Below are 25,372 nucleotides of genomic sequence, written 5' to 3' on the forward strand. Positions count from 1 at the left end.
ATGAAGATTCTTTTCTGCTACCAGACGTTCAGATTCATCTGGCTCCCCAAGCCATCTGGCCGGCACTTTCACAAAGATCACCAGCTTTGGGCACCTCTGACTCTTGCTGACTTTGAAGCCATAAATCGCTGTGAGAGGTCATTGCCTAAGAACTTTAACTTTGCTGGGGATGTGCTGGACCAGTGGTCCCAGAAAGAGCAGGTATAAGATGACGGGCTTCCATTAGATGCTTGGTGTCTCAGCCTTCCATTCCCTTATTCTTCCATTCCACCTGTCACTTTTAATTCAGTTCTTTCATCCTTCTTGGTTTCCTTTGCTTGTTTTCCGCCTGTCCTCCTTTCTCCCCAGGGAAGATCTTTGATCCTCAACTATACGTGGCTGTCTTTCTCTGGAGCCTCCTAGGTTCCCCTCATCCATGGCTACTCACAAAGTTAGGCCTCTTTTCCTTCATTTTCTCCAAGTCCCACGCAGAAGCTCCTTGCTTTCCATTCATTTGTTCAGGCTAGTCACAGGTTTATCCAAAGATCAGTAATTTGAGCTTCGGTTTTATGAATAGTCATCACTGGAGTAATTAGGAGAGAATCAGAAGTTGAGAATACAGCAACAAGCCTTGAGAGGTTTGTGGTGCAGCCTCAGGTCAAGGTCCCTGCTTACTGATCCCACCCCATGGCAGGCACTGAGCTAAACACTTTGCCCATCAGTGCTTACCAAAAGGCACTGCGAGGACCTGTGCTTCAGCAGATGCAGATACTGGGTATACGCGGTATTAAAATACATTGCATCAATCCTTTCTATTAGAGAGAGGGGAAAGTCTTCCTTTAAATCTGTTATGTCTTTAACAGCTCTCTTTCACTTGCTAAACTCTCTTCTGAATAGAGAGAGCAGTTAGAAATTGAAAATCTCTGGATAAAATTTCAGGGCATATTTTGTTTTCAATATATTCATTTTTCAGTAACCTATTTTTAGCAAATGGTACTAATTTTCCAATTATGGTCGTAATTAAATGCATTTTCCTTAAGTAAATGTATACAAGTACATGTATACGATGTAAAGAAAAAGACAAAGAACAATGGCACAGGTGTAGACAGATCTGGCAAAAAAAAAAGTGGTACTCAAATGACTCAAGGTTGAGAAATACTGACCTATATATTTCATGAAATCCCCATCACCACCGTGGGGGGTTGCAGATAAGGAACTTAACCTCATAGAACACAAGCTACTTATCCAAGGTCAGCAGTTGCAAAGGGACAGGAACTAGCCCCGGATCTTAGGGAGCTTATACCCTACAGGGTAGGGCCACATCTGGAACACAGTACAGTATAATGGAGTCACCTGGAACACAAGCACAGAGCTGCAGGAACCGGGAGAAGTCAGAGAGGAGCAGAGGAGGAGGCTAAGAAGGGCTTCACAGAGGAAGTAAAATGGAAATTGGGCTTTGAAGTACTTTCCAGCCAGGGAAGGTAAAAGGAGAATTCCAGATAGGGAAAGGCAGGGAGAGTCGTTTTTTTCCAGGTAATACATAACACAAAGAGGTTTTGCAGTATAGATGACCTGCCTTGTAGAATCATGTATGAGAAGGCTCTTCCAGAAATCAATCAAGTTGATGCCCCTCCCCTAAAGGCCCTCCACCCTATTCCCAGTTACCTACGAAAGCCCATCCCTCAAACTTTTGGGTAAAAAAAGATGTTAAGGCCCTAATCAACCTTAGTACTCCGACTAGGGTTATTTGGATGGAACAGAATCCAGCTTAAGCAAGAAAGACATTCATCGGAGGGATATGGAAGAGCTCACAAAATTGGGTTGGAAGCTGGAGTCAGTCTCAGAAGGCGAGGAACCTGCACAGCTCCCCGGGGATGCATAAGTACCAAGAGCAGACAGACAGGTTGCTCCAACCATTTTCTATCCTTTGGTTCTTTTCAGACAACTCAAAATCAGGGAGAGAAGGTCTGCTTGACCCAACTTGGGTGACATGCCCACCCACTGGTCAGGGAAGGACGAGCACCCTGATGGGTTGTCTCCCCAAGGCTCAATAGGAGAGGAGTAGTCCCCCCGAAGACAAACTGGGGTGCTGTCACCAGAACCCACTGGCATAGGTGCTGAGGGGAAGTGACAGCAGACGTCCCATCTACTTGGTGACCAGTCATATAAGCCTTCTCTCTTTCCCGTGTGCCCTGGCCAGACAGGAGAGAGACCAGCCAACCCAGCCCTGTGGTGGGTGAATGGCAAAGGGGACGAGGTGAAATGGAGCTTCAGAGAACTGGGCTCCTTGTCCCGAAAGGCTGCCAACGTGCTCACCAAGCCTTGTGGCCTAAAGAGAGGAGAACGAGTGGCTGTGATTCTGCCCCGAATCCCAGAGTGGTGGCTCCTAAACGTGGCTTGTATGCGAACAGGTCAGTGCCAACATTTAACATTTCTAAATCACACAGAAACAGAGAGACTGAAAGTTGAGGTTTTTCTGAATTGTTAGTTCTGACTGAAGCTCTGCTTACAAAGGACAGAAAAAGAAGAATTGAAATTAAGAGCAATCATGATGTAATAATAATAACAACTACCATAAGAGGTAGGTATTATTGTGATGCCTATTTTGCAAGAGAGGAAACTGAGGCTCAGAGAGGTTAAGAAGCTCGCCCAAAGTCACACAGCTAGAAAGCTACGGAATTGGGATTTAAACACAAAGCTCTATGAGAGCAAATGTGGGTATTGACGCCTCTTTGCAGTGCTGGTTATGATGTGTTCATCCAGATGATCCAGAATTTACTCCTCTGAATATATCTGGATTCTCCTTGAGATGAATATGCAAAAGGAAGAAAAACATTTTACAACACAAGGACTTGAGAGAATATGACTGTGGATCCTAATAGGAAAACCTCTGCCTCTTGCCAGACAGAAAGGTTAATGTATTCAACGACATATTTTCTCCCGAAGTGGTAATTTATAATGTACCCCAAATAAAAATTCTAGAGGATTCTTTTCCCTCCTAGGACAGGGGTCGGCAAAAACCATGGCCTAGGGATGGCCATCTATTTTTGTAAACAGAGTTTTAATGTTTTAACGGAATACAGCCATGCTCCTTTGTTTACATATTGTCTATGGCTTTTTGTTCTAAAACAGCAGAATTGCTAATTGAGACAGAGATGGTACGGCCCACAAAGCCCAAAATATTTACTATCTGGCCCTTTACCAGAAAAGTTTGCCAAACCCTGCTCTATAACATGATATAAATGTTCACAAATCAATTAAAAATAAGATTATCAAAGGATATATTACTGTGGAGAATACAAAGATGTTTGTTCCAATATCGTTAATAATAGAAAAAATTGGAAACAACTATATAGAAATGATTAAGTAAATTATAATTTATCTGAGACTAAAGTATACTTGAGGTATGTTCATTGCTAATTGAAAGTATGATGCCTTGCTTTGATGGGATGTTATTAAAAGGATAATTATAAGGATTTTATAATGGTGTTGAAAAATGCTCTTACTGCCAATGTGAAATAAACACAGCAATATATAAAATTTTTTTGCATTCACTATTAAAAGGAACTTGCAAATGTGAAACCAATTATGGGGTGGAAGGAGATTAAAGGTGGTTTGCATGTCATAAAAAATGTATTTAATATTACTTAACATAATTTACGCAATTTGTGACATGCCAAGATTAAAACAAACCCGCAAGTTGAATGGTCAAAAATATCCAGTTAATTAAATGTTAAGCAAGCAACTGAGGATTGTTTCCTAACTCAGAACTTTTAAATCTTCTGAGCGAATACTGAAATGCTTGTACAACACCACATGGTGGAAAATTTTGCTTTTGCTGTAAAGCGTATGCAGTCTAAGATCCGCTGGAAGAGAAGGTCCGCCTTAACCTCCGGACTGGATATCTATCCATTGAACATATTCATGTCACAGATCCACCAAGAGTACTGATCCCAAGCAATGGGCTCACTTTGCTCACCATGATCTGAGCGTGTTAATCACAACGAGTTAGGGATCGAGAAAGGAAGTTTTAATTCAATTAGCCAGCATAATCGGGAAGATGGCAGACTAATGTCTCCAAAACCATCTTCAAGGATTACAGAATCTTGAGGCAGTTATGTAGGGAAAACGGGCGGTGAGGAGGGGGTCCAGGGATGTTGGTCTCCAGGCATCACATTGTTCCACTCTTCTGTCAGCTGTGATGGATGCCTTGTAAGTGTTTCTCCCGCCTGTGGTCAGCCTGTTCCTGGAGAGAAACTCGGAGAACAAAGTTTCAGTTTATCAAGCTACCAGGGAGTACATGTGTAAGTGGAGGCCATAAATCAGGAGAGCATGTGAAGATTTTAGAGTACTTGCAGAGCTGTGAGTAGTCACACAGAGGAGGGGCTGGCGTAAGAAGATGGCCTCACTTATGCTCACTTACAGTACTAACAATTTCTGAGCCTATAAGATCACACGGTTTGCAAAATAAACAATCTTATATTTTTATACTAGTGAACGAGCTGAGGTCCTCTGAGGTGTCTTCTTAATTAATTTCCTTATCATCACATATTTATTCATTTTTCTCAAGAGGGGATGACACGTAAGAACTTTTAAAGTATATTCAATACATAAAATCTCCTTCCAGGAATTCAACTCCATAGCTTACGATTATTTTCCTCATTTTACAGATAAGGAAAGGAAGGCACAGAGAGATCAAGTAACAGGCTCAAGGTCACAAAGCTAATAAGTTGCAAAGACAGGATTGGACCCAGGGACTGGCAGACTCTGAAGCCAGTACTCTAAGTGTCTCCCAGTGATCAGGGTCCTGCGGGAAATCTCTGGGGATCAAGGCAGGGTAGCTGAAGGCTGGATTCCACAGCTCCTCCTCACTCAGGCACAAAGCTCAAGTTTCCAGAGTCCATCACCTTACCTAATAGACAACAGTTCTCTTCAGCTCAGGGCCCTCTCTCCTTCCCAGGACTTGTCTTCATGCCAGGAACAACCCAGCTGACAGCAAAAGACATCCTCTATCGGCTACGAGCCTCCAAGGCCAAGTGCATTGTGGCCAGTGAGGAGGTGGTCCCAGCAGTGGAGTCCATTGTGTCAGAGTGCCCTGATTTGAAGACCAAACTCCTGGTGTCTCCACGCAGCCAGAATGGGTGGCTCAGCTTCCAGGAGTTATTTCAGTGAGTATTTGCCCTCACTTCAACTCTGGTACCAGCAATAACACCAATCACAGCTACATCTCAGAGTCTCCTTGCCTCCAAGGACTCTGCAATACTGTGGGTTGATCCCGGCTCCTTCCCAGAAAAGAAACTCCTAATAAAAGACTTTGAAGGACAGAAAGAAGGGATGTAGCTCTGCCTCCACTTCCCTGTTTCCTGCTATGGCCTGTGATGAGTATCCTGCATGGCTTGGCCCTTGCCTAACTCCTGGACCACATCTCCCACCACTTTTTCTGCCTTGACTCCCTCTGGCCACCCTTTTATTCCTCCAACATGCCCCACCTCCGGGCCTTTGCACCTACTGTTTCTTCTGTCTGGAAGAAATGCTCTTCCTCAGTCCTTTTTACAGTTGTCTCCTTCCTGTCAGATTTCAGCTGGCATGTTTTCTCCTCAGTGAGGCTGTCCCTGACCACCCCATCTAAAGAAGAGTTCCAAGCCAATCCAACACATCTGTTGTTTTCCTCATGGCACTCATTGCTATCTGAATACCATGTCTATTCTTTTGTTCCCTTATTTACTGTCTGTTTTTCTCCTCTATGCTAGGGGTTGGCAAATTAGGGCCCATGGGCTGATTCTGGCTTAGCACCTGTTTTTTAAATAAAGTTTTATTGGAACACAGCCACATCCATTTGTTTACATATTGTCTATGGCTGCTTTCATCGTACAAGAGCACAGCTGACTAGTTGCAACAGAGACCTGATGGTCCACAAAGTCTAAGATATTTACTCTCCGGCCCTTTACAGAAAAAGTGCACCAACCGCTGCCCTAAACTATAAGCGCTAAGATGGTGAAGGCACTGTCTGTCTGTCTGGTTGATCACTCTGTCCCCAGTTCCTACCATGTAGTTGGGGCTGAAGAAAAATTTACTGAATGAATGAACAAAACAGATCACTTAACCTCAGTTTTCTCACATGAAAAATGGGAATAATTATACTGTACATACCTCAAGGGTTGTTTTGAGGATAAAATAAGTTATATGTGAGAAAGTGCTTCCTAAACTGTAAAAAAGGCAGTAAAATGTTAATTAATGGTATTATCCTTCAAAGAGCTGTTAAATAGCTTATGTTTGGGGAAAAAAAAAAAATCCTTCCAGAGAAGCTTATAGAAAGAAGACAAGTAAACCCTGTTGAATAATAGGGCAGTTTCCTCTGTTGGAATGGAATTTTATCCTACTAACTGATATAAACCAAATCCTATTGGTCGATCCCAAAATTCTCTCCCAAGCGCCACGCCAGAGAATCCTGTTTGTGTCTTTCATTGACTGTGGAACTTTGGATAAGTTGTTACATTTCTGAAACTATCTTATCCATAAAACAGGGGTAAGGATAGCATCTGCCTCATGGGGTTGTAAAAGACTCAAATGTGATGAAGGACGTGAAGTGTCTAGCACAATGCCTGGCACACAGTAGTCGCTCCATAAATATTTTAGTAATTATTGTTGCTATTATTATTTTCAAGTTAATAAAGTCACTCCTCAGTTCTGTGATTCCCTAAGGTAATGTATCCTGATTATTTGAATATGTACCTATATCAGAAAAATATTTTTAACACACTCCCCAATACATGTATATTTATTTATTTATAAATTATATGTGTACTTTTGTGCACTACATAAATATCAAATATTAACATTTTAAAGGACAAATAAAAGAATACATATAATTTGAAGTCCTCCTATTTTCCTCCATCCCCATTGTCTTGCATAACTCTGGGCAGCAAGTACCCCAACTTTGGAGACTCCTGTCCTCAACAACTGCAACATTCTTCTGACTCCCCAAGAAAGCATAAAGGTGCCACAAAATTCCCCCCAAAAAATGCCTTGGAACTCATGTGAATTTCAAATTGAAATCTGCACATTTTGGGGATAGTTTCCAAGACAAAGGAAATCCTTATTCCAACAAACAACTCTGGAGTGTCATAACTCTAAAAATTCCTTGGATTGTTTCTCTAAAAACTAAGGAAAAAAGAGCTGCCATGGCCAACACTTGGCCAGTCTTTCAGAAAACCACACGCAGCAATAATGAGGGCTAATTTCACATTGTTAGCATCAACCTTTTATTCAAGGAGTTCATTTTAAGGCCTCTCACTCTCCTTCTGCCTCCCAAGGATAAAAGTCCATGAACGCTTTCCAGAATATTTTAATAGGATGGAGAAAAGGTCAAAATTATGGGCCAGACTGATGTTTCCCTTTTCCTATCCTGGCAAAAAGGACCCTTCCCGGTGGGTCTAGAACCCTGGATTCTGGTCTTAAGGGGACTGAAACAGTGTTCCAGGCAGAGGAACAGCAGGAGGAAAGCTATGGAGGCAAAAAACATTCTACGATGTGCAGAGAATGGACACAAGCAGTTTAGGGTGCCTAGAGAACAAAATGTGAAGTCAGAGTAGATGTCAGAAGAGCAAGCAGAGGCCATCTTATGGCCTCTTATATAAAGATCTCATACACCATGCTAAATCTTTAACGTGACCCTGTAAACAAGGGAAGCCATTGATGAGTTGTAAGAAGTGAAGTCTCAAGGTCAGTTGTGGGTTTTAAATATATTTCTCTGGCAGCTGTATCGAGGATGAATTTGAGAAGAACCAAATTGGAATCCAAGAGACTGTCCTGGAGCCTAGTCTAGGGGAGAGATGAGGTGGGTCTAAATCTGAGCTCTGGTGAATGGGATGGAGGGAAGGAGGCAAACTAAAGAACCAGCAGGACTTGGAGATTGATTGGACGTGGAGGATGAAGGAAGAAGTCAAGGCTGATCTGCTTCTTAACCTGGGTGACTCAGTCAGTGGGGTACTATCAGCTGGAGAAAGAGTTTAAAGTTGGACATATTGAGATTGAGGGGTCTGTGAACATCCAAATGTCTAGCAGGTGGTAGATATATGAGCCTCAGACTCAAGGAGGTAAAGATACAAATCTGGAAGTCATCAGCACATAGTCAGTTCTAAAAAATCCAGAGAGACATAACTCAGGTATCCAAAGAAAGAGAGACAAGTCAGATAATGGAATCAGTGCTTAAAACTCTCTTTGGCATTCACAGATCATAATGTCTCTTCTTTTAGTAAAAGAAAAAAAACGAAAAGTCTTATATCAAAAGGTTTCCATACTAGATTGAGAAGCATTAAAAACAAGAGTTTTCTTTCTTTCAGGGTATTAGATACGGTGAAGAAAGCCCCCTTTCTCCAGCCCAACACCTACCAATTTCACCCTATATATATATAATCATGCACCACATAGTGATAATTTCAGTCAACAACGGACTGCATATATAATGGCGGTCTTAGTAGACTAATATCATATAGTCTACGTGTGTGGTAAGCTATGCCATCTAGGTTTGTGTAAGTGCACTGAATGATGTTAGCACAATGAAATTGCCTAACGATGCATTTCTCAGAACATATCCCCATCATTAAGTGGCACATGACTGTACTGAAGAAAATCAATATAAATGAATCTTTTTCTATTTTGAGGGGGAGGAGGCAAGTTCCCAAGAAAACCACATTAATAATTCATGAAACCATTTTTGATGATATGCTGTAAGTTTATGTGATTAATCTTCACTGTTTTACAGTTTCAATTCATCATCAGGATGAATTAAAATGGCATCCTCAACCTTGTTTCCTTCAACCTGGGAAATTAAAAATACGATACGAGTCCCAAAAATTCTTAGGTATTGTATCAGTTATCCGATACTGGGTAACAAATCATCCCAAAACTCAGTGGTATAAAACAAAAATCATTTTATTTGCTCATGATTCTGTGAGTTAGAAGTTCTCACAGGCCTCAGCAGGCAACTGTCTCTACTCCACATCAGCTTGACTGGGGCTGGAGGATCCAAGTGGGTTCACTCATAAGTCTGAGGCTTTTGTGTTGTCTGTTAACTGAAGCACCTCACTTCTCCCACACACGGCCTCTCTCTCCACCAGGACAGTATCAACATTCTTAATGGTGGCTGGGTTCCCCCCAGTGAAAGTGAAAACTATGAAGCCTCTTGAAGCCTAGTCTGAGAAATTGCAGAACTTCTGCCACACTCTATCAGTTAAAGCAAGTCATAAGACCACCCCAGGTTCAAGGAGAGAGGACATAGGCTCCACCCCTCAATGAGCAAGTGGAATGCTTATACAGGGATGGAAGGAATTGTTGGAGCTGTCTATGCAGACAATCTCACAGATATTGTTGTCAGGTAGAAAGCTCATGGCTTTAGTAATGGGAGACCCAAGTAAAGGTGGCTTAAACAATACAATTTTATTACATCACAAATAAGCATAGAGGTAGAGTGGAACGAGAGTTGGTTAATTCAGTGGTTTGATGAAGTGAGCATGGACCCAGATTCATTCATCTTTCCATGATGCCACCCTCAGTGTCTGTCAGTCCCCTTGTGATCCCACCATGGCTAAGGTAGTTCCAGACATCATGCACTTTCATACCAATATCCAAAGGCCAGAAAAGAAGAAGCGGGGTGGGGAAAGACAGCATCCCTTCCTCATGACTCTTTTAGAACAAAGAAACATTTCCCATAAAGCCTTTAAATCTCATTGACCATAACTGCATCACGTGACCATCCCTAAAGCAGTCCCTGGTAAGTTAATCAACACTCACTCCCTGGAGCTACAGGGAACAGTCTCCTCTCAAGCACATGGCTGCCTGACAGCTGAACAAAATCAGAGTTTTATCAGTGCAAGAAGAATGGGATGCTATTCGGTGAGCAACTAACTGTGTCTGGCAGTGATACTGAAGATATTGAATAAAAAAAATTAAAAAGTTTGATTCAAATGCCAAAAGATCGTCCTTTAAATCACAAAAACTCCTGAAATAATAATAATTTATAAAAATTCAATACTGATTTTAAAAAATTCATAGGGTAAAAAAAGCACTTAGAAAAAGTTTAAATAAATAAAATACATCCTTTTGTTATTGATATTGAAAGTTATCTTCCCTTTCTATTTGGCCTATAGGGAGGTGGAGCTTAAAAAGAGAGAGAAAAGGAGCTATTAAATCTTAGCACTGATGTGCAAAGTCCCTCTAAGATTTCTTCAGAAATTCCTCTCAGCGAGGCTCTGGATTAGGCTCTGTTCTATTAACTATCCTCTGGTATCAAGAGGACATAAGGAACAGAATGAAAGAACTATCAGAATTAAACTGGTCTGCCATCTTCAGCCACCATCTTGGGGTCCATATTTTACAGATCCGCGTCTGCAGAACACAGCTGTGTGGAGACAGGAAGTCAAGAACCAATGGCCATCTACTTCACCAGCGGGACCACAGGCTCTCCCAAGATGGCCCAGCACTCTCAGAGCAGCCTTGGAATTGGCTACACCCTCTGTGGAAGGTAGGGAGGAAACTCTGTTTTTGCTAAACTCTCCCCTGAGCTGCCAGCACGTGTACCCAACTGTCTAGCGGACGCCTCTGCTAAGATGGCTCTTAGATATCTCCAGCGTAACGTCTACAAAACAGCACTCTCGACGCCCCTGCCCAAACTTAGCTCAGTAAATGGGCACCATCTCACCAACTGATCAAGCAAGAACTTAGGAGTCAACAATGATTCAGTCCTCACAACAGCATGTCTGGCTCCTTCTCCTCATTGCCAGGTAAATGTCCCCACCCAGAGAGGCCCTCCTAGATATCCTAAAACAATCCCATTACTCTGTTTTATTTTCCTCATAGCACTTATCACTATTTGAAATTATGACACTGATTTATATAATTACTCATTTTATTGTGTGCTCATTCACTATCTAGCTCCCTAAAATAAGAGCAGAGATCTGGTCTACCTTGCTCACCTTGCTTGGTAGAACAGTGCCTAGCATATAATATTTGTTCAATAAATATTTGTTGCATTAATGGCCAAACTCAGAAAATCATGCCAAACCCAGCTTCCCACTCCCCTCTCAGACTACCTAGGATTCTGAAAAAATCCTCTAACAAAAGCCAGGGGTAAAATCGCTCACCCTGCCTTGGGGCTTCTTTTGACCCTCCTCTGCAACCACTGAGGTTCTGGCCAGTTCTCAAAGACACCAGTTTGTTTGCTCTCCTGATTTTGTGTGTGTGTCTTGTTGCTTCTCCGCATCATTTAGGTATTGGCTAGACCTGAAGTCCTCAGATATCATTTGGAACATGTCCGACACTGGCTGGGTCAAGGCTGCCATTGGCAGTGTGTTTTCTTCCTGGCTTCAGGGAGCCTGTGTCTTTGTGCATCGGATGGCCCAGTTTGACACTGACACCTTCCTAGACGTAAGTCATGACTTCTAGCTACATCTCTCCCTTGTCTCTCCCAAAGCCACAGAAAAATGATTCCTCAGCAGACAGGGCTTCTTGGGCTTATGGAAAACATTCCTTTTTAAGAAGCAAAGTCTCCAGGGACTCAGTTTTTGAATGTATTTAACCGAGTGGAGAGGGAATATCCACCACACTCTCAGGTATAAAATTCACTCTTCTGCTTCAAATTGTTCAGGATGCGCTAGTGTCGCTAAACCTCTGGCCGCTTAAGAGTCTGGTTCTAAGTAACAGATCAGAAATCTCAAGTCCAAACAAATCTTTGGTTTCTGATTCAGTGAAACAAAGACAATGCTGATAAATCCGAAGCCCTGTGCAGGGGAGACTGAAGCTGGGCTCACCTTTCTCGCAGAGCAGCTCCTTCCATTCTCCCCTCACCCCATGCTTCTCACTCTGTTAATTCTCAGAACCCAAGATTCTGGAAACCAGGCATGCCTCTCCTTCTCAGCCAGAGACAGTTAGATTGAGGTCTCAGATGACACCGATTTCTTTAGCCTTTAGAAAAATGTGATTCAGGCCAATTATTTTTCAACCATGAAAAATCAATTAAGTTGAATGAAATACATATTATTAAATAAGCACCACACCTGTGTGTGAACAAAAGCTATACTCACCCTGCAATTTTGCTAACTGGTCTGATGAGATGGCTTGAGGGTCTTAACAGAAATGTAGGGTAACATAAGAACTTGGATCTCTACATCAGGTTTACAAAATGCCCTAAAGTAGATAAGTTAACTGTGCAGTTTCAAAATCTACATTTCATAAAATAAGAATATTGTTTCTTATAAAATATTAAATATATTATAATATTTAAATGAGAATATTTAAAACATTCTTATTTTAATATTCTTATTTAATATTATATTAAATAAGATATATGAATAATAAATATTGACATTATCAATTATTAATAATTAAGATATTAACATATCTTGATATATTAAATAATATTCTTATTTTACAACGATAATATGTATATTTTAATGAGTCATAGATTGACACTATTCTTAGTTACATACACTACACTTGCTAAGAACAGTTGGAATTGAGGGAGCAAGTACACACAGTAGAAATGCTCACTTACAGATCAAAAGTTATTCTTGATCTCTGACAATGCAGACAGCCTAGATATACATCTTGAACACATTTTCCCAAATGCCTAAATTTAATATAAACTGTCAACTCATTACATGACATAGTGAACCTCTCTAGAAAGAGGATCTCTAAAATATTAGTATTTCTCCAGATTTAAGATGTCTAGGTTATTATTTGAGCTTTAGCACTGGAGGGATAATGAGCCCAGCAAATCTTAAACAATTAAGAAAAGTCCTGAAAAATGCCTTACTTATGCATTTAACCAATCCATTCTAAAGCACCAATGTCTTTTATAGAAACAGTGTTGGCTCAAATGCAACAATTTATTTTTTGTTGAATTTGATTATGTATGTCTATTACTGTTACATATAAACATTCTTTCCAATAATTGGAAATTTCCAAAAGACATACACCTATTAGTGACAACTAATAAATATTTGCTTTCTTATTCCTAATAGTGACCATGAGATGGGCACAGGTTAATGAAAGAAAGTGAGAGGTTAGACATCAGTTCCGGTAGTGGGCTTTAATTAACCACTTCTGACATCTGTGTCTTTCTCCATCGTCCAGACGCTTACCACTTATCCCATCACCACCCTGTGCAGCGCGCCCACTGTGTACCGGATGCTTGTGCAGAAAGACCTTAAGAGGTACTGGGGCAGAAATCTCCATTTGAACCACAAACAAAAGCTACAATCCAGCATCACAGATCTCCCCTTTTCAGAACAGGAAAGCCCAGGCTTTCTCAGTCTTGACACTATTGACATTTTGGATGGAATAATTCTGTGTCGTTGGGGGCTATCCCATACATTGTAGGATGTTGAACAGCATTCTAGCTGGCCTCTACCTACTAGATGCCAGCAGCACCTCCCACTCCACCAGTCATGACAATCAAAAATGTCTTCAGGTATTGCCTGCCTAAAGTCTCCTAGGGAACAAAATCGTCCCCCAGTTTCAGAATAACAAGGAGCAATTAGGGGCACCCGAACATTTTCCTGGAGACAATCAGAGCCCCACAGTCCCAGAACTCCCACCCCCTCCCCCCAAAAGACACAACTACATTTATACTGCCTTAAAGGGATGCTAATAAAGTCTTAGGACTTGAAGATTATATTCAATTTAGGCAAATCACCTGACTATCCAGTGGAGTTGCACTGTCTATTCATCTAACTAATATGAATTCAACACATGAGGAGAGAAAGAGAGACTCAATTAAGTGGTGCAGCCTCGCCCATCCTGTTCCCCGAGGTGGGGACATCCAGGAGGGAGAGTGCTGAGACGGAATAAAGCAGATAGGAACATTCTCTTATCCTAGTCAGTGTCAGCTCCTTTGTGGCCCTCAAAGTAATTCAAGGGCTATTTGAAGGTTTTCTGAACAGGCACCATTCCTGTCCTAGCACACCCTCCTGCTCAGTTGGGACGTCACTGTATCACAGTCGGGCTGTTTCAGACTTCTTCACCCGAGTCCTGGGGGCAGCTGAGTAGTAAGGCCAGCAGTTAAAAGCTCAAGCTCCAAGTCAAACAGGCAGGGCTCTGCTACTGGCTAACTTGTGACCTCAGTGAAGATGACCTTGCTAAGCCTTCCTTCACTCCACCCAAAAGAAAGGATTAAGAGCCACCTCATTGGGTGGTGGTGAGAATTCAATGTCGGCAGCAGGCTTAGTGAGAGACCAGGAAGCGTCCAACTCGGCCCTTTATTATTTGAGGCCTTGGGCAAGTTCTTTAACTTCTCTCAGACTCAATTTCCCATCTGTAAAACAGGGGCTGTGAGGATTATGAGAGTGCTCCTAAAGCGCTTACAACAACAGACGGAAATGCTTGATTAACATTAGCTGTTATGCCACCTGGCATAACCATTATTAGCATTTTCTCCTACTTTTTTCCCTTTAATAGCCTGCTAAAATGTAAGCTCTGTCAGGAATCCTTGTTTTAATCACTAACACGCCCCACTTGCCTAGAACAATGTCTGGAAATGTATTATGTGCTTGGCAAATATTCGTTGAATGAACTTTCCTGAGACTTGCCTCTCCTAGTTCCTTTGCTTGTTGCTTGAATGTCCCAATTACCTTGTAATAGAAGCCACTCAGATTTCTCTCCCAAAAGACCCCACACAACTCTGACTCTCCAGATATAAATTCAAGAACTTGCAGCACTGCTTGACGGGAGGGGAGCCGCTCAACCCAGAGGTGCTGGAACAGTGGAAGGCGCAAACTGGGCTGGAGCTGTACGAAGGCTACGGACAGACCGAAGTGGTATGTTTAATGGGAAAAGTTTAAGTTTAGTATATTGGGAGCCTTTCAACCCCAGGACTGTCAACTGAGCCCCTGAAGTGCCCTCATCCTGCTCTAAATTTTTATGGAGTTTCCCAGAACACCTTGCGCAACCTCTAAATTGCTGAATTACATTTTGCCAAAGGGGAATTGTGATTATTCCTTACAGTCTTCCTGTCTCCTCCTGACGCAGGAGAGTCTCAGAGGTATTAGGGGTTGGAGAAGGTCAGAATTGAGCAGCTCAACTTTCCATTGCACTGGGAAGGACCCCGGAGAGCCCCAAGGTGCACTTAATGGTACGCTTAGTCTAAAGGACTGGTTTTCAAAGTGTGGTCCTCAAACCAGCAGGATCAGCAGCATGTGGGAATTTGGTAGGAATATAAATTCTCACACACGCTGCCACCACCCAGACCTACTGAATCAGAAACTCTGGGATGGGGCCAGCAATTTGTGTTTTAACAGTGCTCCAGGTGATTCTGTTACACACTCAAGTTTGAGAACCACTGGTCTAAAATTATATATTTCACAAGATGAGCTTGAGTACTGGGAAAATGAGTCAAAACTGAGTCTCAAGTTTCATTGTCATGATAAAAATAGCTACAGATGGGGCCAGCCCCGTGGCATACTGGTTAAGTTCAGCACACTCCCCTTTGGCAGCCCAGGTCCACAGGTTCAGACCTGGCATAGACCTACACCACTCATCAGCCATGCTGTGGTGGCAACCCACATATAAAGTGGAGGAAGACTGGCACAGATGTTAGCTCAGGGCTAATCTTCCTCAAAAAAACAAAAAAGCTACAAAAATGAACTTTTACATGCTTATATAGAACATGTTCTCTCAATAGGGAATAATTTGTGCCAACCTGAAAGGACAAGAAATTAAACCGGGCTCCATGGGGAAAGGAGTACTACCCTATGATGTCCAGGTGGGTGACATCTGACTTGTTCAGTAAAGAAGAGAGAATGTTTTACAGTTTCTGCTATTCATTATACAACTATTCATAACCCATTTTCATTTTGTGAAAAGAAAATTTTAAGAACCTAAATTGTTTCTTTTATTCTAGATTATAGATGAAAACGGCAACATCCTACCACCTGGCAAAGAAGGGGAAATCGCCCTCAGACTAAAGTCTACACGGCCCTTCTGTTTCTTCTCTGAATATGTGGTACAAAAATGCAGAATGTGCTATTTAGACTTTAATAGAAAAGGTGGTACAGGGAGTCATACAGACTTGGATCCAAATTTCATATCCACCATGTTTTGCTATGTAACTTTGGGCAAGTTACAAAACCCAAGTCTATTTTATCAACTGTAAAATGGGTAGAATATCATCTATCTCCTAAGAGTTTTGTAAAGATGAAATTCTACGTGTAAGAAGCCAGTTGCAGTGGTTGTCCTCAGAAAGGACAACCGGGCAGGCTGTGGAGTTGGGAGCGGGGCATATGGAGCACTAGAGGTGGAAGAGAGGTTTACTCTTTATTATACTCTTGGACCTCTGGTATTCTGTATTAGGAACTACCTTTTTAAAGAATTAATTTCTTTTAGAAATACAACGTGTAATGTACTAGTCACTTCCTGGGATCCATACCGCTTTTTCTATTCTGACCAAATGAATCCCCAAAGTTATCTCTGATTTCTAGGACAATCCAGAGAAAACTGCCGCCACAATAAGAGGGAATTTTTATGTCACTGGAGACAGAGGAGTGATGGACAGTGATGGGTATTTCTGGTTTGTTGGCAGAGCCGATGATGTCATCATATCCTCTGGGTTTGTACATTTTCCACTTTAAGAAAGTAACACTTTGCCAGGGGAGATCTCCTACTTGGGGAGTGTGGTGACCAAAAGCTTCTTCTCCTCTTCTAGGTACCGTATTGGGCCGTTTGAAGTGGAGAGTGCACTGATTGAACACCCAGCAGTTGTTGAATCAGCTGTTGTCAGTAGTCCAGATCCAATCAGAGGAGAGGTAGAGTGAATGTCACTAAAGTAGCAATTTCATATTGTCAACTTCTATCCATTTGACCACTCTAAGGAGTGAATCAAGATTAGTTATGTAATTCTCATTATGAGGCAGACGTGGCAAAATGTACCTGGGCAATCAACTTTACAAATAAGTTGTGTCCCAAAGGGGATATATTAGGATTCTTTTGGTGGTGAGTGATAGAAACTCAACTCAAACTGATTTAAGGAAAAAAAAAGGAATTTATTGGCTCACACCTAAGAGAGGTCTTCAGATATAGCTACATCCAAGGGTTGCTGTGAAGTTAGCAAAACAGTCTCTCGCCATTTCTTGGCTCTGCTGTTCTTTATGTTGGCTCCATTCAGGCAGGTTCTTCCTCCTTGATACCAGCCAACTCCACATGTACACAGGGAAGGAGACAGCTCCCTTTCCAACAGTTTCAAGTGACTCCCAGAACTGCAGTTGCCAGACAAACTAAACGTGGTCTAGGGAATGGTATATGCTGACCAGCCAGACCTCAATCACAGGCTCATAATTGGAGGTAGGAGTGAGTGGCAACCCCACCACAGAGAAGGTGGGATAATGCTCCATCAGAAAATCAGGGTACTGTTACCCAAAAGGGGGGAACAGATACTGCATAGGCAAAAGCAGCGGATATTATTGTATGTACGATTCTCATGGAACTCAGAAGACATTTTCTCACAGAAACAATGCAAACAGGAGACTGTGGCCAGGTTCCCAAACAAGTCCCATACGCCTAATTAGGACCCAGTGAAAGGGAACTCAGGGAATGACAGCAGTAGCCTTACTTGTCGGAAGAAGTCAGAGTACGGAAGGGAGAAGTTTCCTTTCCTCATGGAAGTTTCCTATAGACTCAGAAAGCGGTGAAATTTCAGAAGCAGTTTGCCTATCAGCATCCTCCCACATCTTTCTGTAACCCCAGTTCACATACCAGTGACCCTCTGCAGTGACACTATGGATCCCATACTCACACCTCCTGTACCACCTTCTGTACCACCTCCACACTCAATGAATTCCATTCTCCAAAACATTTTTCTCCTGCCACCATATTCTCATTCTCTCATATAACTGATTTCAGCTAAACATCAGAAGTAAACACCAGTTAGAATGTATGAATAATTAATAATGTAAACTATACTTATTAACCTCAGTAATTATCTAATTGGTGGGTTTTAAACAGCATTACCAACAGAAGCAAAAAATGTCAGGCAAGAAAAACACGATAGAGGTAGAGCGACCCTTCCTGAGAGTCCATCTCCCAGCATGCAAACCCTTCCTCCATCAGGCCTCCCAAACCCCTACCAAAACACATCTTCTCTAGAAGCACCATTTGTCCCCTTCCACATACTTCTAACAGTACAGGGCTATGGGAGTAAGTAGTCATCTGTAAATCAAGGACTGCCTGTAAAATAAACCAGTTTAGTCTGGTGGAAATGTTAAATACAGGTGTGACATGTAAATCTCAACCTTCCGCTTCATTGAACCACTGCACTCCTCACACTCACAAACCATTCATCTGGAATTAGATCCCAAAATCTCACTTTACAGTGGTATCCAAGCTTTGTTCACAGGTGATCTCCGGCATTTGCCTTCACCACTCATGCTGCTACTAACAAATAAAAAATACCTGGGTTTAGCATTCATTCCGAAGTCTTGATATGTCTGAAAAACAACCTGTCAACATAAATTGACTCTTCTCCTGCAGGTAGTGAAAGCTTTTGTTGTCTTATCTGCACCCTTTAAATCGTCCAACCCAGAGAAATTAACTCTTGAACTTCAGGATCATGTGAAAAAATCAACTGCACCTTACAAATATCCAAGAAAGGCAAGTATTTTGCCCAAAAGTTAAAGTGTGTGTTACCAGACAAGGGTCTAAGCTATTAAGTATATACATTTTATTAGCTTTTGACTATAGCAACTCATTACATAAGTAGAAGACACCTATTTCAACTTGTTTAGTCTTAAGAATTTTGCTTTAAAATATTTTATATCAGGACACAACAAATGCTTGATAAACTCCAAGTTTTGATCAACTCTGCAATACTGAGTAAGCAACTATTAAGGATCCTTATTGGACTAATCAGTCCCATTCCATAGGAGGAAAAATGTGGTGGCCGATCGTTTTTAGAGACAGCACCTGATTCGCCTATCATAGTATTCTTGGGCCATAATACGCTTATAAATCCAAAGCACATGCCTTTAAGTATCAAGTGAGCAAATTTAAGGCTCAGGAAGAAGATATTATCCAAAGAAACTGTGGAATCTTTCCTGAAAGCATCTTCTTCAAAGAGATTTAAGAATAATTCTACGTAAAGACTCAAGAGATGGCACTGCAACTTCTAGTGCTTTCCTGTTACAGCGCCTGATGCTCTCCATGAGAATTCCATTTCAATTGGCATGCATCACTGCAGCCAAAAAGCAATGAATTTCAACCTAAGAACTAGTTACATTTTCTCCATTAAATTCACTAAATCAATGACAAGCTGATTGTCAGAAAAGTTGGTTTGACGACATTTTAAAATACAGTAGTCCTATCTTGAGGGAGGGGAACAAAGAGAATTTTACTATCTAGTCAGGGCATAGGGGAAAATTGTATATACTCTAAATTACCTCTCAAAGTCTCCCCTAGAACCTCCAGCACCCAGCTCTTAAAAACTCGAGAGCCAAGAATTAACTTGCTGTTTCTCTTTGCGTTTAGCTGTGGCCTTTATTTCCCTGGGGCAGTAGAGGCCTAGGTCCTGTCTGAACTGGGGAAAAGCAAGGGGGTAAAGAGATTATTGTATTCTTCTGGAAAACCATATAGGTGAACTTGCACGAAAATCTCATGTGACAGAGCTCCACTGTCATCTTCACTGTAGAAACAGAACAGTTTCTGCTGACCAAGAAAGTCAGTAAGCTCAGGCTAAGAAAAGCCCCAGACTCTGAAACTCAACATGAGTTTCAGGAAAGCTCTCTCCTATTGTACTGACGGCTGGAGAAGTCAAAATGGAATCAAGTGTCTCATAATGTTTTTCTGTTATTTAGGTGGAATTTGTTCAAGAACTCCCAAAGACAATCACTGGGAAAATCAAACGCAACGTTTTAAGAGACCATGAATGGGGTCGAACATAGCCTGATTTCTTATCAGTTAAAGGGCTGCTTCTTTTAGTCCTGGCTTCCAGATAATTCAGTGACTACTCTCTTAAAGTGCTTAAGATTTTTCCTGTTGAAAAACTCAACTAAGTTTTTCTTTTGTACTTAGCCAAAAAACAAAAATCTAAAAATATCTGGGAACTGCTATGGTGACCAAACTAACAAAAGCAATGATTATAATGACTGTAGTGTGTAAAATTACAAAGGTCAAATGATTACTTATAAAAGCACACTGGACAATGAATTCATCTTGTGTCTGATTAATTCCAAATAAAGATTAGAACTATCCTAAGAGAAGTGTTCAAGACAGAATTTCTTCTGCTTAACATCTTTATATATTACTAATTCTTTAAGGTGGATTAAAATATTGTTAAGATGAAAAATATAAACAACTCAAAAGACAATTAGTGAATTTAATTAACTTCTGTATTACTATACCTCATTTTGAAGCAATTTACTATCTCTTAAGCTTGGATTAGTTAAGAATATTTAATTATTCAAGAGCAATTACATTTTCTCTATTTTTACTTTTTAGGACAATGTACATTTTTATTGACATAATTTGACACATAAATATCTTTTACATCTACTTATTATAAAGCAAGAGATTTACTAAAAGGCAGAGATAAAAAGTACAGAACACCAATCTTTAGAGAACAAATTTATTTTGATTTTTCTGAAAATATCAGGAAGTATGAAAAACAAGCTGAATATCTGGCCACACCAAAAGCAAAATACAAGTTAAAATAACCTTGAGAAATCACGTTTACCCTCAGAGAAACATGTTTTAAAATACCAACTTTCCCTCTCCTCCCTCCGGAGAGCAGAACAAGTCTACTAAACCACTACACGGAAGCCGCACTTTTTTAACTGACAATTTCTTAAAATAAAAATTAAAAGAACAAAAAAAGCCCTCGATTCCCACCCTGGAATCTCCTCATTTATAACACGGTCAACTGTCAGTGAAAATAAACACTTGGTAAATCTGAAAACAAACCTTTCAATCAAGCAAGCATTCCAACAGAACACAGTCCTGCTGAGAGCTGGGGAAGAACAGCTTTTGTCACACTCAGATCTTACCAAACATTAATAAATATAAAGGGGATTAAAAACAAATTAGTAAGTCAAAATCTTTCTGCAGAGTAGCTGCTGTCATAAAGTAAAAGGAGCCCAGTTTCACAGAGCTCTATGCTCTGTAAGCAGATGGCCAATTTTATTCCCTAAGTCTCGCACTATCAAAATAAAAGTATCTTCGTCTTGGAGCAAGTCTGAAGGCACCAAAATCCGATCCTTCATATGACACTTACAACGCTCTTATCACCCTTTCAAGATGACTTCAACCTATTAAGAGTTAACTTTTTCCCTTAAAGATTGGCACCTGAGCTGACAACTGTTGCCAATCTTTTTTTTTCTTCTGCTTTTTCTCCCCAAATCCTTCCAGTACATAGTTGCATATTTTAATTGTGGGTCCTTCTAGCTGTGGCATGTGGGATGCTGCCTCAGCATGGCCTGATGAGCGGTGCCATGTCCGCACCCAGAATCCGAACCAGTGAAACCCTGGGCTACCGAAGCAGAGCACAGGGCCGGCCCCAAGAGTTAACTTTCTAAATATCTAAAGATAGATAAAAAAGTTCCAGCCTTAACTGCATTAGCAAGGCCGTTTACTCTCTTTGCCCTTCCCAAATCCTTCTAGTCTGGTTTGCCAAGCCAGACCAATAGCTAGGATAAAAATATAGGCCCATGTTCACTAGCCATTATATAAACATAGTCACTGATGCAGGAAGACTTAACATTTATAATACCTTTGAACTTCTTAAAATTTAAGAATAAACCCATCCCCAAAAGCTAACTTCACAGCCCCTGAAGATTCTCAATCTGGACATCTTATTTTGCAGCCCTCTTGGGTGTCTGTCTCTTCTAGCTTTTTTCAGTAGTTTTACCCTGAAGGAACCCATGAAAAACGTTCAAATTAAGGGAACCCTCATGGCATGTGACTGTGAGCACTAAGTTGAAGGATACTCTATTTTTTCTTTTTGGTGAGGAATATTTGCCCTGAGCTAAGATCTGCTGCCAATCTTCCTCATTTTTGGTTGAGGAGATAGCTTTGAGCTAACATCTCTGCCAATCTCCCTCTATTTTTTTCTATGTGGGTTGCCGCCACAGCATGGCTTGACAAGCGGTACAGGTCCACACCTGGGATCCGAACCCACAAACCCATGCAGCTGAAGCAGAGTGCATAGAACTTTAACCACTTGGCCACCAAGGCCAGCCTCCTGAAGGATATTCTTGTTTCAGAGAAATCCAGAACTGTCAGACTAGGACTCAGAGTTCCTTCTCTTCTCTCAAAGACAAAATCTCATGCTGAGAAGATTTAGAGAAAGGGTTCTTACACAGTCACACACCAGTGTTGGGAAAAGGAGGGGAAATGCTATTTAATTTGGTTTTGCAGCTCTTCAAGTTTTACTAAGGCTTGAGGCTTGTTGCTATCATTCTTCATCTCAAGCCCAAGTGGCTGTGGAAACATTTCAAGAGTTCCTCTGGCAACGTGATTGTTCCAAAGACTCAGTTTCTTTTTCATCTAAGAGTTTTGTCGCTTTTAAGAAAAAACATTTTCTCCATGACCTTGCTGAATCTTGTCCATACAATGAAATATATCTGCTAAATAGACTAGTTTCTGTAGCCATTCTTCATCTGCAAAGCGTTCAGCAAAGTGTGGCCTAGTGCTTTCTTGTAAGGACTCTGGGATACATCCTGTTGAGAACGCTTCCTCTGGTAAACTACTAGATTTCTGTATGGAGGAGAGTCAGGGGCTCTTCATGCAGGTTTTAGTTTTTGTTTTTTTTAGAACATTCTTACATAAATGGGTCTTTAATAAAGTTAAGCATTTTTGTAGCATTATTCAGAACTTTCTTCATTTCGTCTCCAAGTTTTTTATATTAGCATCTCTCTGTGAAGAAAGCAGCATGCTGTAACGTCAACAGTAGGATTTCCTTTTATTAAAATGAGGCAAAACTTGTCATGGAATGAAGCACTAATGGGTCACCAGGAGTACAGATGACAAATCTTTGGTTTTCAAATATGGAGACTCATTAAATTTATATTGGCCTTTATTTCGGGGACACTCTTGGCAGCAGAAAAAGTTTTCTTAACTTTCAGCACCATTTACAAATTTTACAAATGCTACAGCATGATAAATATTTGTGAAACCTGCTGACTCATCAACCCAGATAAAGAAGCTGCTGCTTTTCAGTTAACTACACAACACCTCTCCAGCATCATGTGACGTAAGCCAATTTATTAAACTGAGAATAAAGTCTCTTCAATTTCTTGTACTGTTTCTTGCCCTAGCATTTTAATGTTAGTATTATTAGATTCTTACCAACTGGGTGATTTTTCTTTTCTGGAATAAGTTCTGCTACTAAATAATTTGCTTCCCAAACCTTTTCACTGGATATGATTTTTTGAACAAAAGCTTTACTGTTTTGATATTCCAAAGCCATTTAAAATAATCAACACCTTTACTTATCAAATGGTTATGATTACGACTATGTTACAACTGCTGGAGCAAATGCTAGATTTGTACGTTGCATTCCACAGATGATGTGCAATGGAATAGGACAGCCTGGATTACAAGTCTATATAACCATAGGGAAGTAGCTTTCATTGTAAACAAAGAATTTCTTTGTGTCCTTTGTAGCACTACTATACCATAGTAACTCAGAATACTGTAATTCTTCATCACTAACCTTATCAGAAATATCTGTGGTTCTATACCTAGAATGGTTCTCTTCTATCCCACACTTTGCCTTCAAAAACTGCAGCAGTGGACTGTCAGATCTGTTTGTAACAAACAAATGTTAACAAAATATAAAAATAGGCATAGCAACTAAACAAGAAAATCACAAAACGTACAAAAACCTCACAAAACAATTCACTTTAACCTATATGACCAATGTTTTTGCAAGTTTACAACAAAGTGGCAGAGGACAGCTGAGTTACAACACACAAAAATTCTTTCCTTAGAATGAAAATTTCCCTCTGGGTTTATCTTTCACAAAGCTTGTTCACGCCCATTAAGTCAGTTGGCAGTGCAGAAGGGGAGGCGGGAGAAGACAATCATGAGGGACAGACAGGCCATTGTCATCCTCCTACCACTCTCCCCTCCATGCAAGTGTTCACCAATTATCCACAGCTTCTCCTAGCTCACCGAAATGCATGTGGGCTCACTGCACGCAGTCACACCGGGCAGAAAAGATCTCTAACAAAACTGTTAACAGGGCTGCTCAATCACTGTTCACTACTGTGAGCACAGCATTATGCAGCACACACAGCTCAAAAATGATATTTTCAGTCGCAATCTTATATGGAACCCCAGGAACATCTCACAGAACCCCAGTTGAGAAACCCACCTCCAATACCTAATGATGCTTTTTCACGAGAGGCCATTTTCACTTGACTCAGATCCTTCTGTGACTTGACTTCCAAGTTCAGGCTTAGCTCCGCCCTCATTCACCACCTCAGTCTCAGATATTGGTTTTGTCTGCTCCGGCTCCTCACTATTCTCTGGTACTACCTGTGGGTTATTTGTTCCTTCTGCAGAGTCATTTTGATCTGATTTGTCACCAGATTCCAATTTAGCTCCATTTCCTGCTTGTGCTGTCTGCTTTGAGTTAAGCTGTGATGGGTCCTTAGCACTCTTCACCACCTCTTGGAGATTATATTTTCTGAACAACAGATAATCTTTCACAACACTCAGGCAACAGACAGCTTTGATGATTTCTACTACCACTGTGTACTGTGGATTGGTAAGATCCACTTTGTTTTCTGTATTTAGGCTGCCCACTATTCCTGTAACAAAAAGAACAGGGAAACACAGTCTGAGAAGGATATATGAAGCTTGACGGATACAAAACAATCTTTCGTCTGTTTGGGACTTGCTAAAGCAATATATATACTAGTTCATTCACAGTATATATACTAATCCACGACATGGACCTCAGTCAAATTCCCTGAACTTTTTCTTTTTTTGCTGAGGAAGATTTGCCCTGAGCTAACATCTGTGCCAAACTTCCTCTACTGTACATGGGTCACCGCCTTAGCATGGCTGACGAGAAGTGGTGTATGTCGGTGCCCAGGATCTGAACCCCAACCGCCGAAGCGGAGAGCACCAAACTTAACAACTAGGCTACAGGGCTGGACCCCCTGAACTTTTTAAATAAATAAATACAAATTAACTCCTGAGACATTAAGAGTAATACTCTTATTAAGAGAATTTTTTTTCCCAAAGAAAATTCAATCTTGATTTGGAAAAGACTTCTTATCTAACTATCAGAAAATCTCATATCCAACATATTGAAATCAGTTAGGTTGGATATTATTTTGCGGACATTTTAATATACTTGTTCTACACTCAAAAAGTAACCCATAGATTTTTTTTAAAGTTCTTAAAA

At 40.9% G+C, this 25,372-nt stretch overlaps 3 protein-coding genes across 4 annotated transcripts in view; 2 read left to right on the plus strand and 1 right to left on the minus strand.

The window, feature by feature from the left end:
* On the plus strand, positions 1-14,816 carry LOC139040108 (acyl-coenzyme A synthetase ACSM4, mitochondrial-like). Its single transcript, XM_070483987.1, has 7 exons — positions 1-201; positions 2,180-2,390; positions 4,940-5,147; positions 10,358-10,501; positions 11,247-11,403; positions 13,111-13,190; positions 14,669-14,816. Exons 1-7 carry the CDS (start codon positions 1-3, stop codon positions 14,814-14,816), a joined length of 1,149 nt encoding a protein of 382 aa, XP_070340088.1.
* Positions 12,402-22,638, plus strand: LOC139040201 (acyl-coenzyme A synthetase ACSM4, mitochondrial-like). The gene is made up of 6 exons (XM_070484732.1): positions 12,402-14,792; positions 15,656-15,736; positions 15,875-15,976; positions 16,452-16,579; positions 16,676-16,775; positions 18,496-22,638. The coding sequence occupies exons 2-6, from the start codon at positions 15,704-15,706 to the stop codon at positions 18,637-18,639; spliced, it is 507 nt and encodes a 168-aa protein (XP_070340833.1). The 5' UTR covers positions 12,402-14,792; positions 15,656-15,703; the 3' UTR covers positions 18,640-22,638.
* Positions 20,571-25,372, minus strand: part of LOC139039719 (THUMP domain-containing protein 1) — a 7,835-nt gene continuing 3,033 nt past the window's right edge. The window contains exons 4-5 of one of the 2 annotated variants that reach the window (XM_070484731.1): positions 24,332-24,770; positions 20,571-23,759 (exon numbers count right to left, since the gene is read on the minus strand). In XM_070484731.1, coding sequence (XP_070340832.1) covers positions 24,355-24,770 — 416 coding nt within the window. In that variant the 3' untranslated portion in view covers positions 20,571-23,759; positions 24,332-24,354. Of the gene's footprint in view, positions 24,771-25,372 lie in introns of both variants that reach the window. The other variant, XM_070484730.1, reaches the window with a different exon arrangement.

This window comes from Equus asinus, chromosome 14 (assembly GCF_041296235.1).
Source record: "Equus asinus isolate D_3611 breed Donkey chromosome 14, EquAss-T2T_v2, whole genome shotgun sequence".
Taxonomy (NCBI): Eukaryota; Metazoa; Chordata; class Mammalia; order Perissodactyla; family Equidae; genus Equus; species Equus asinus.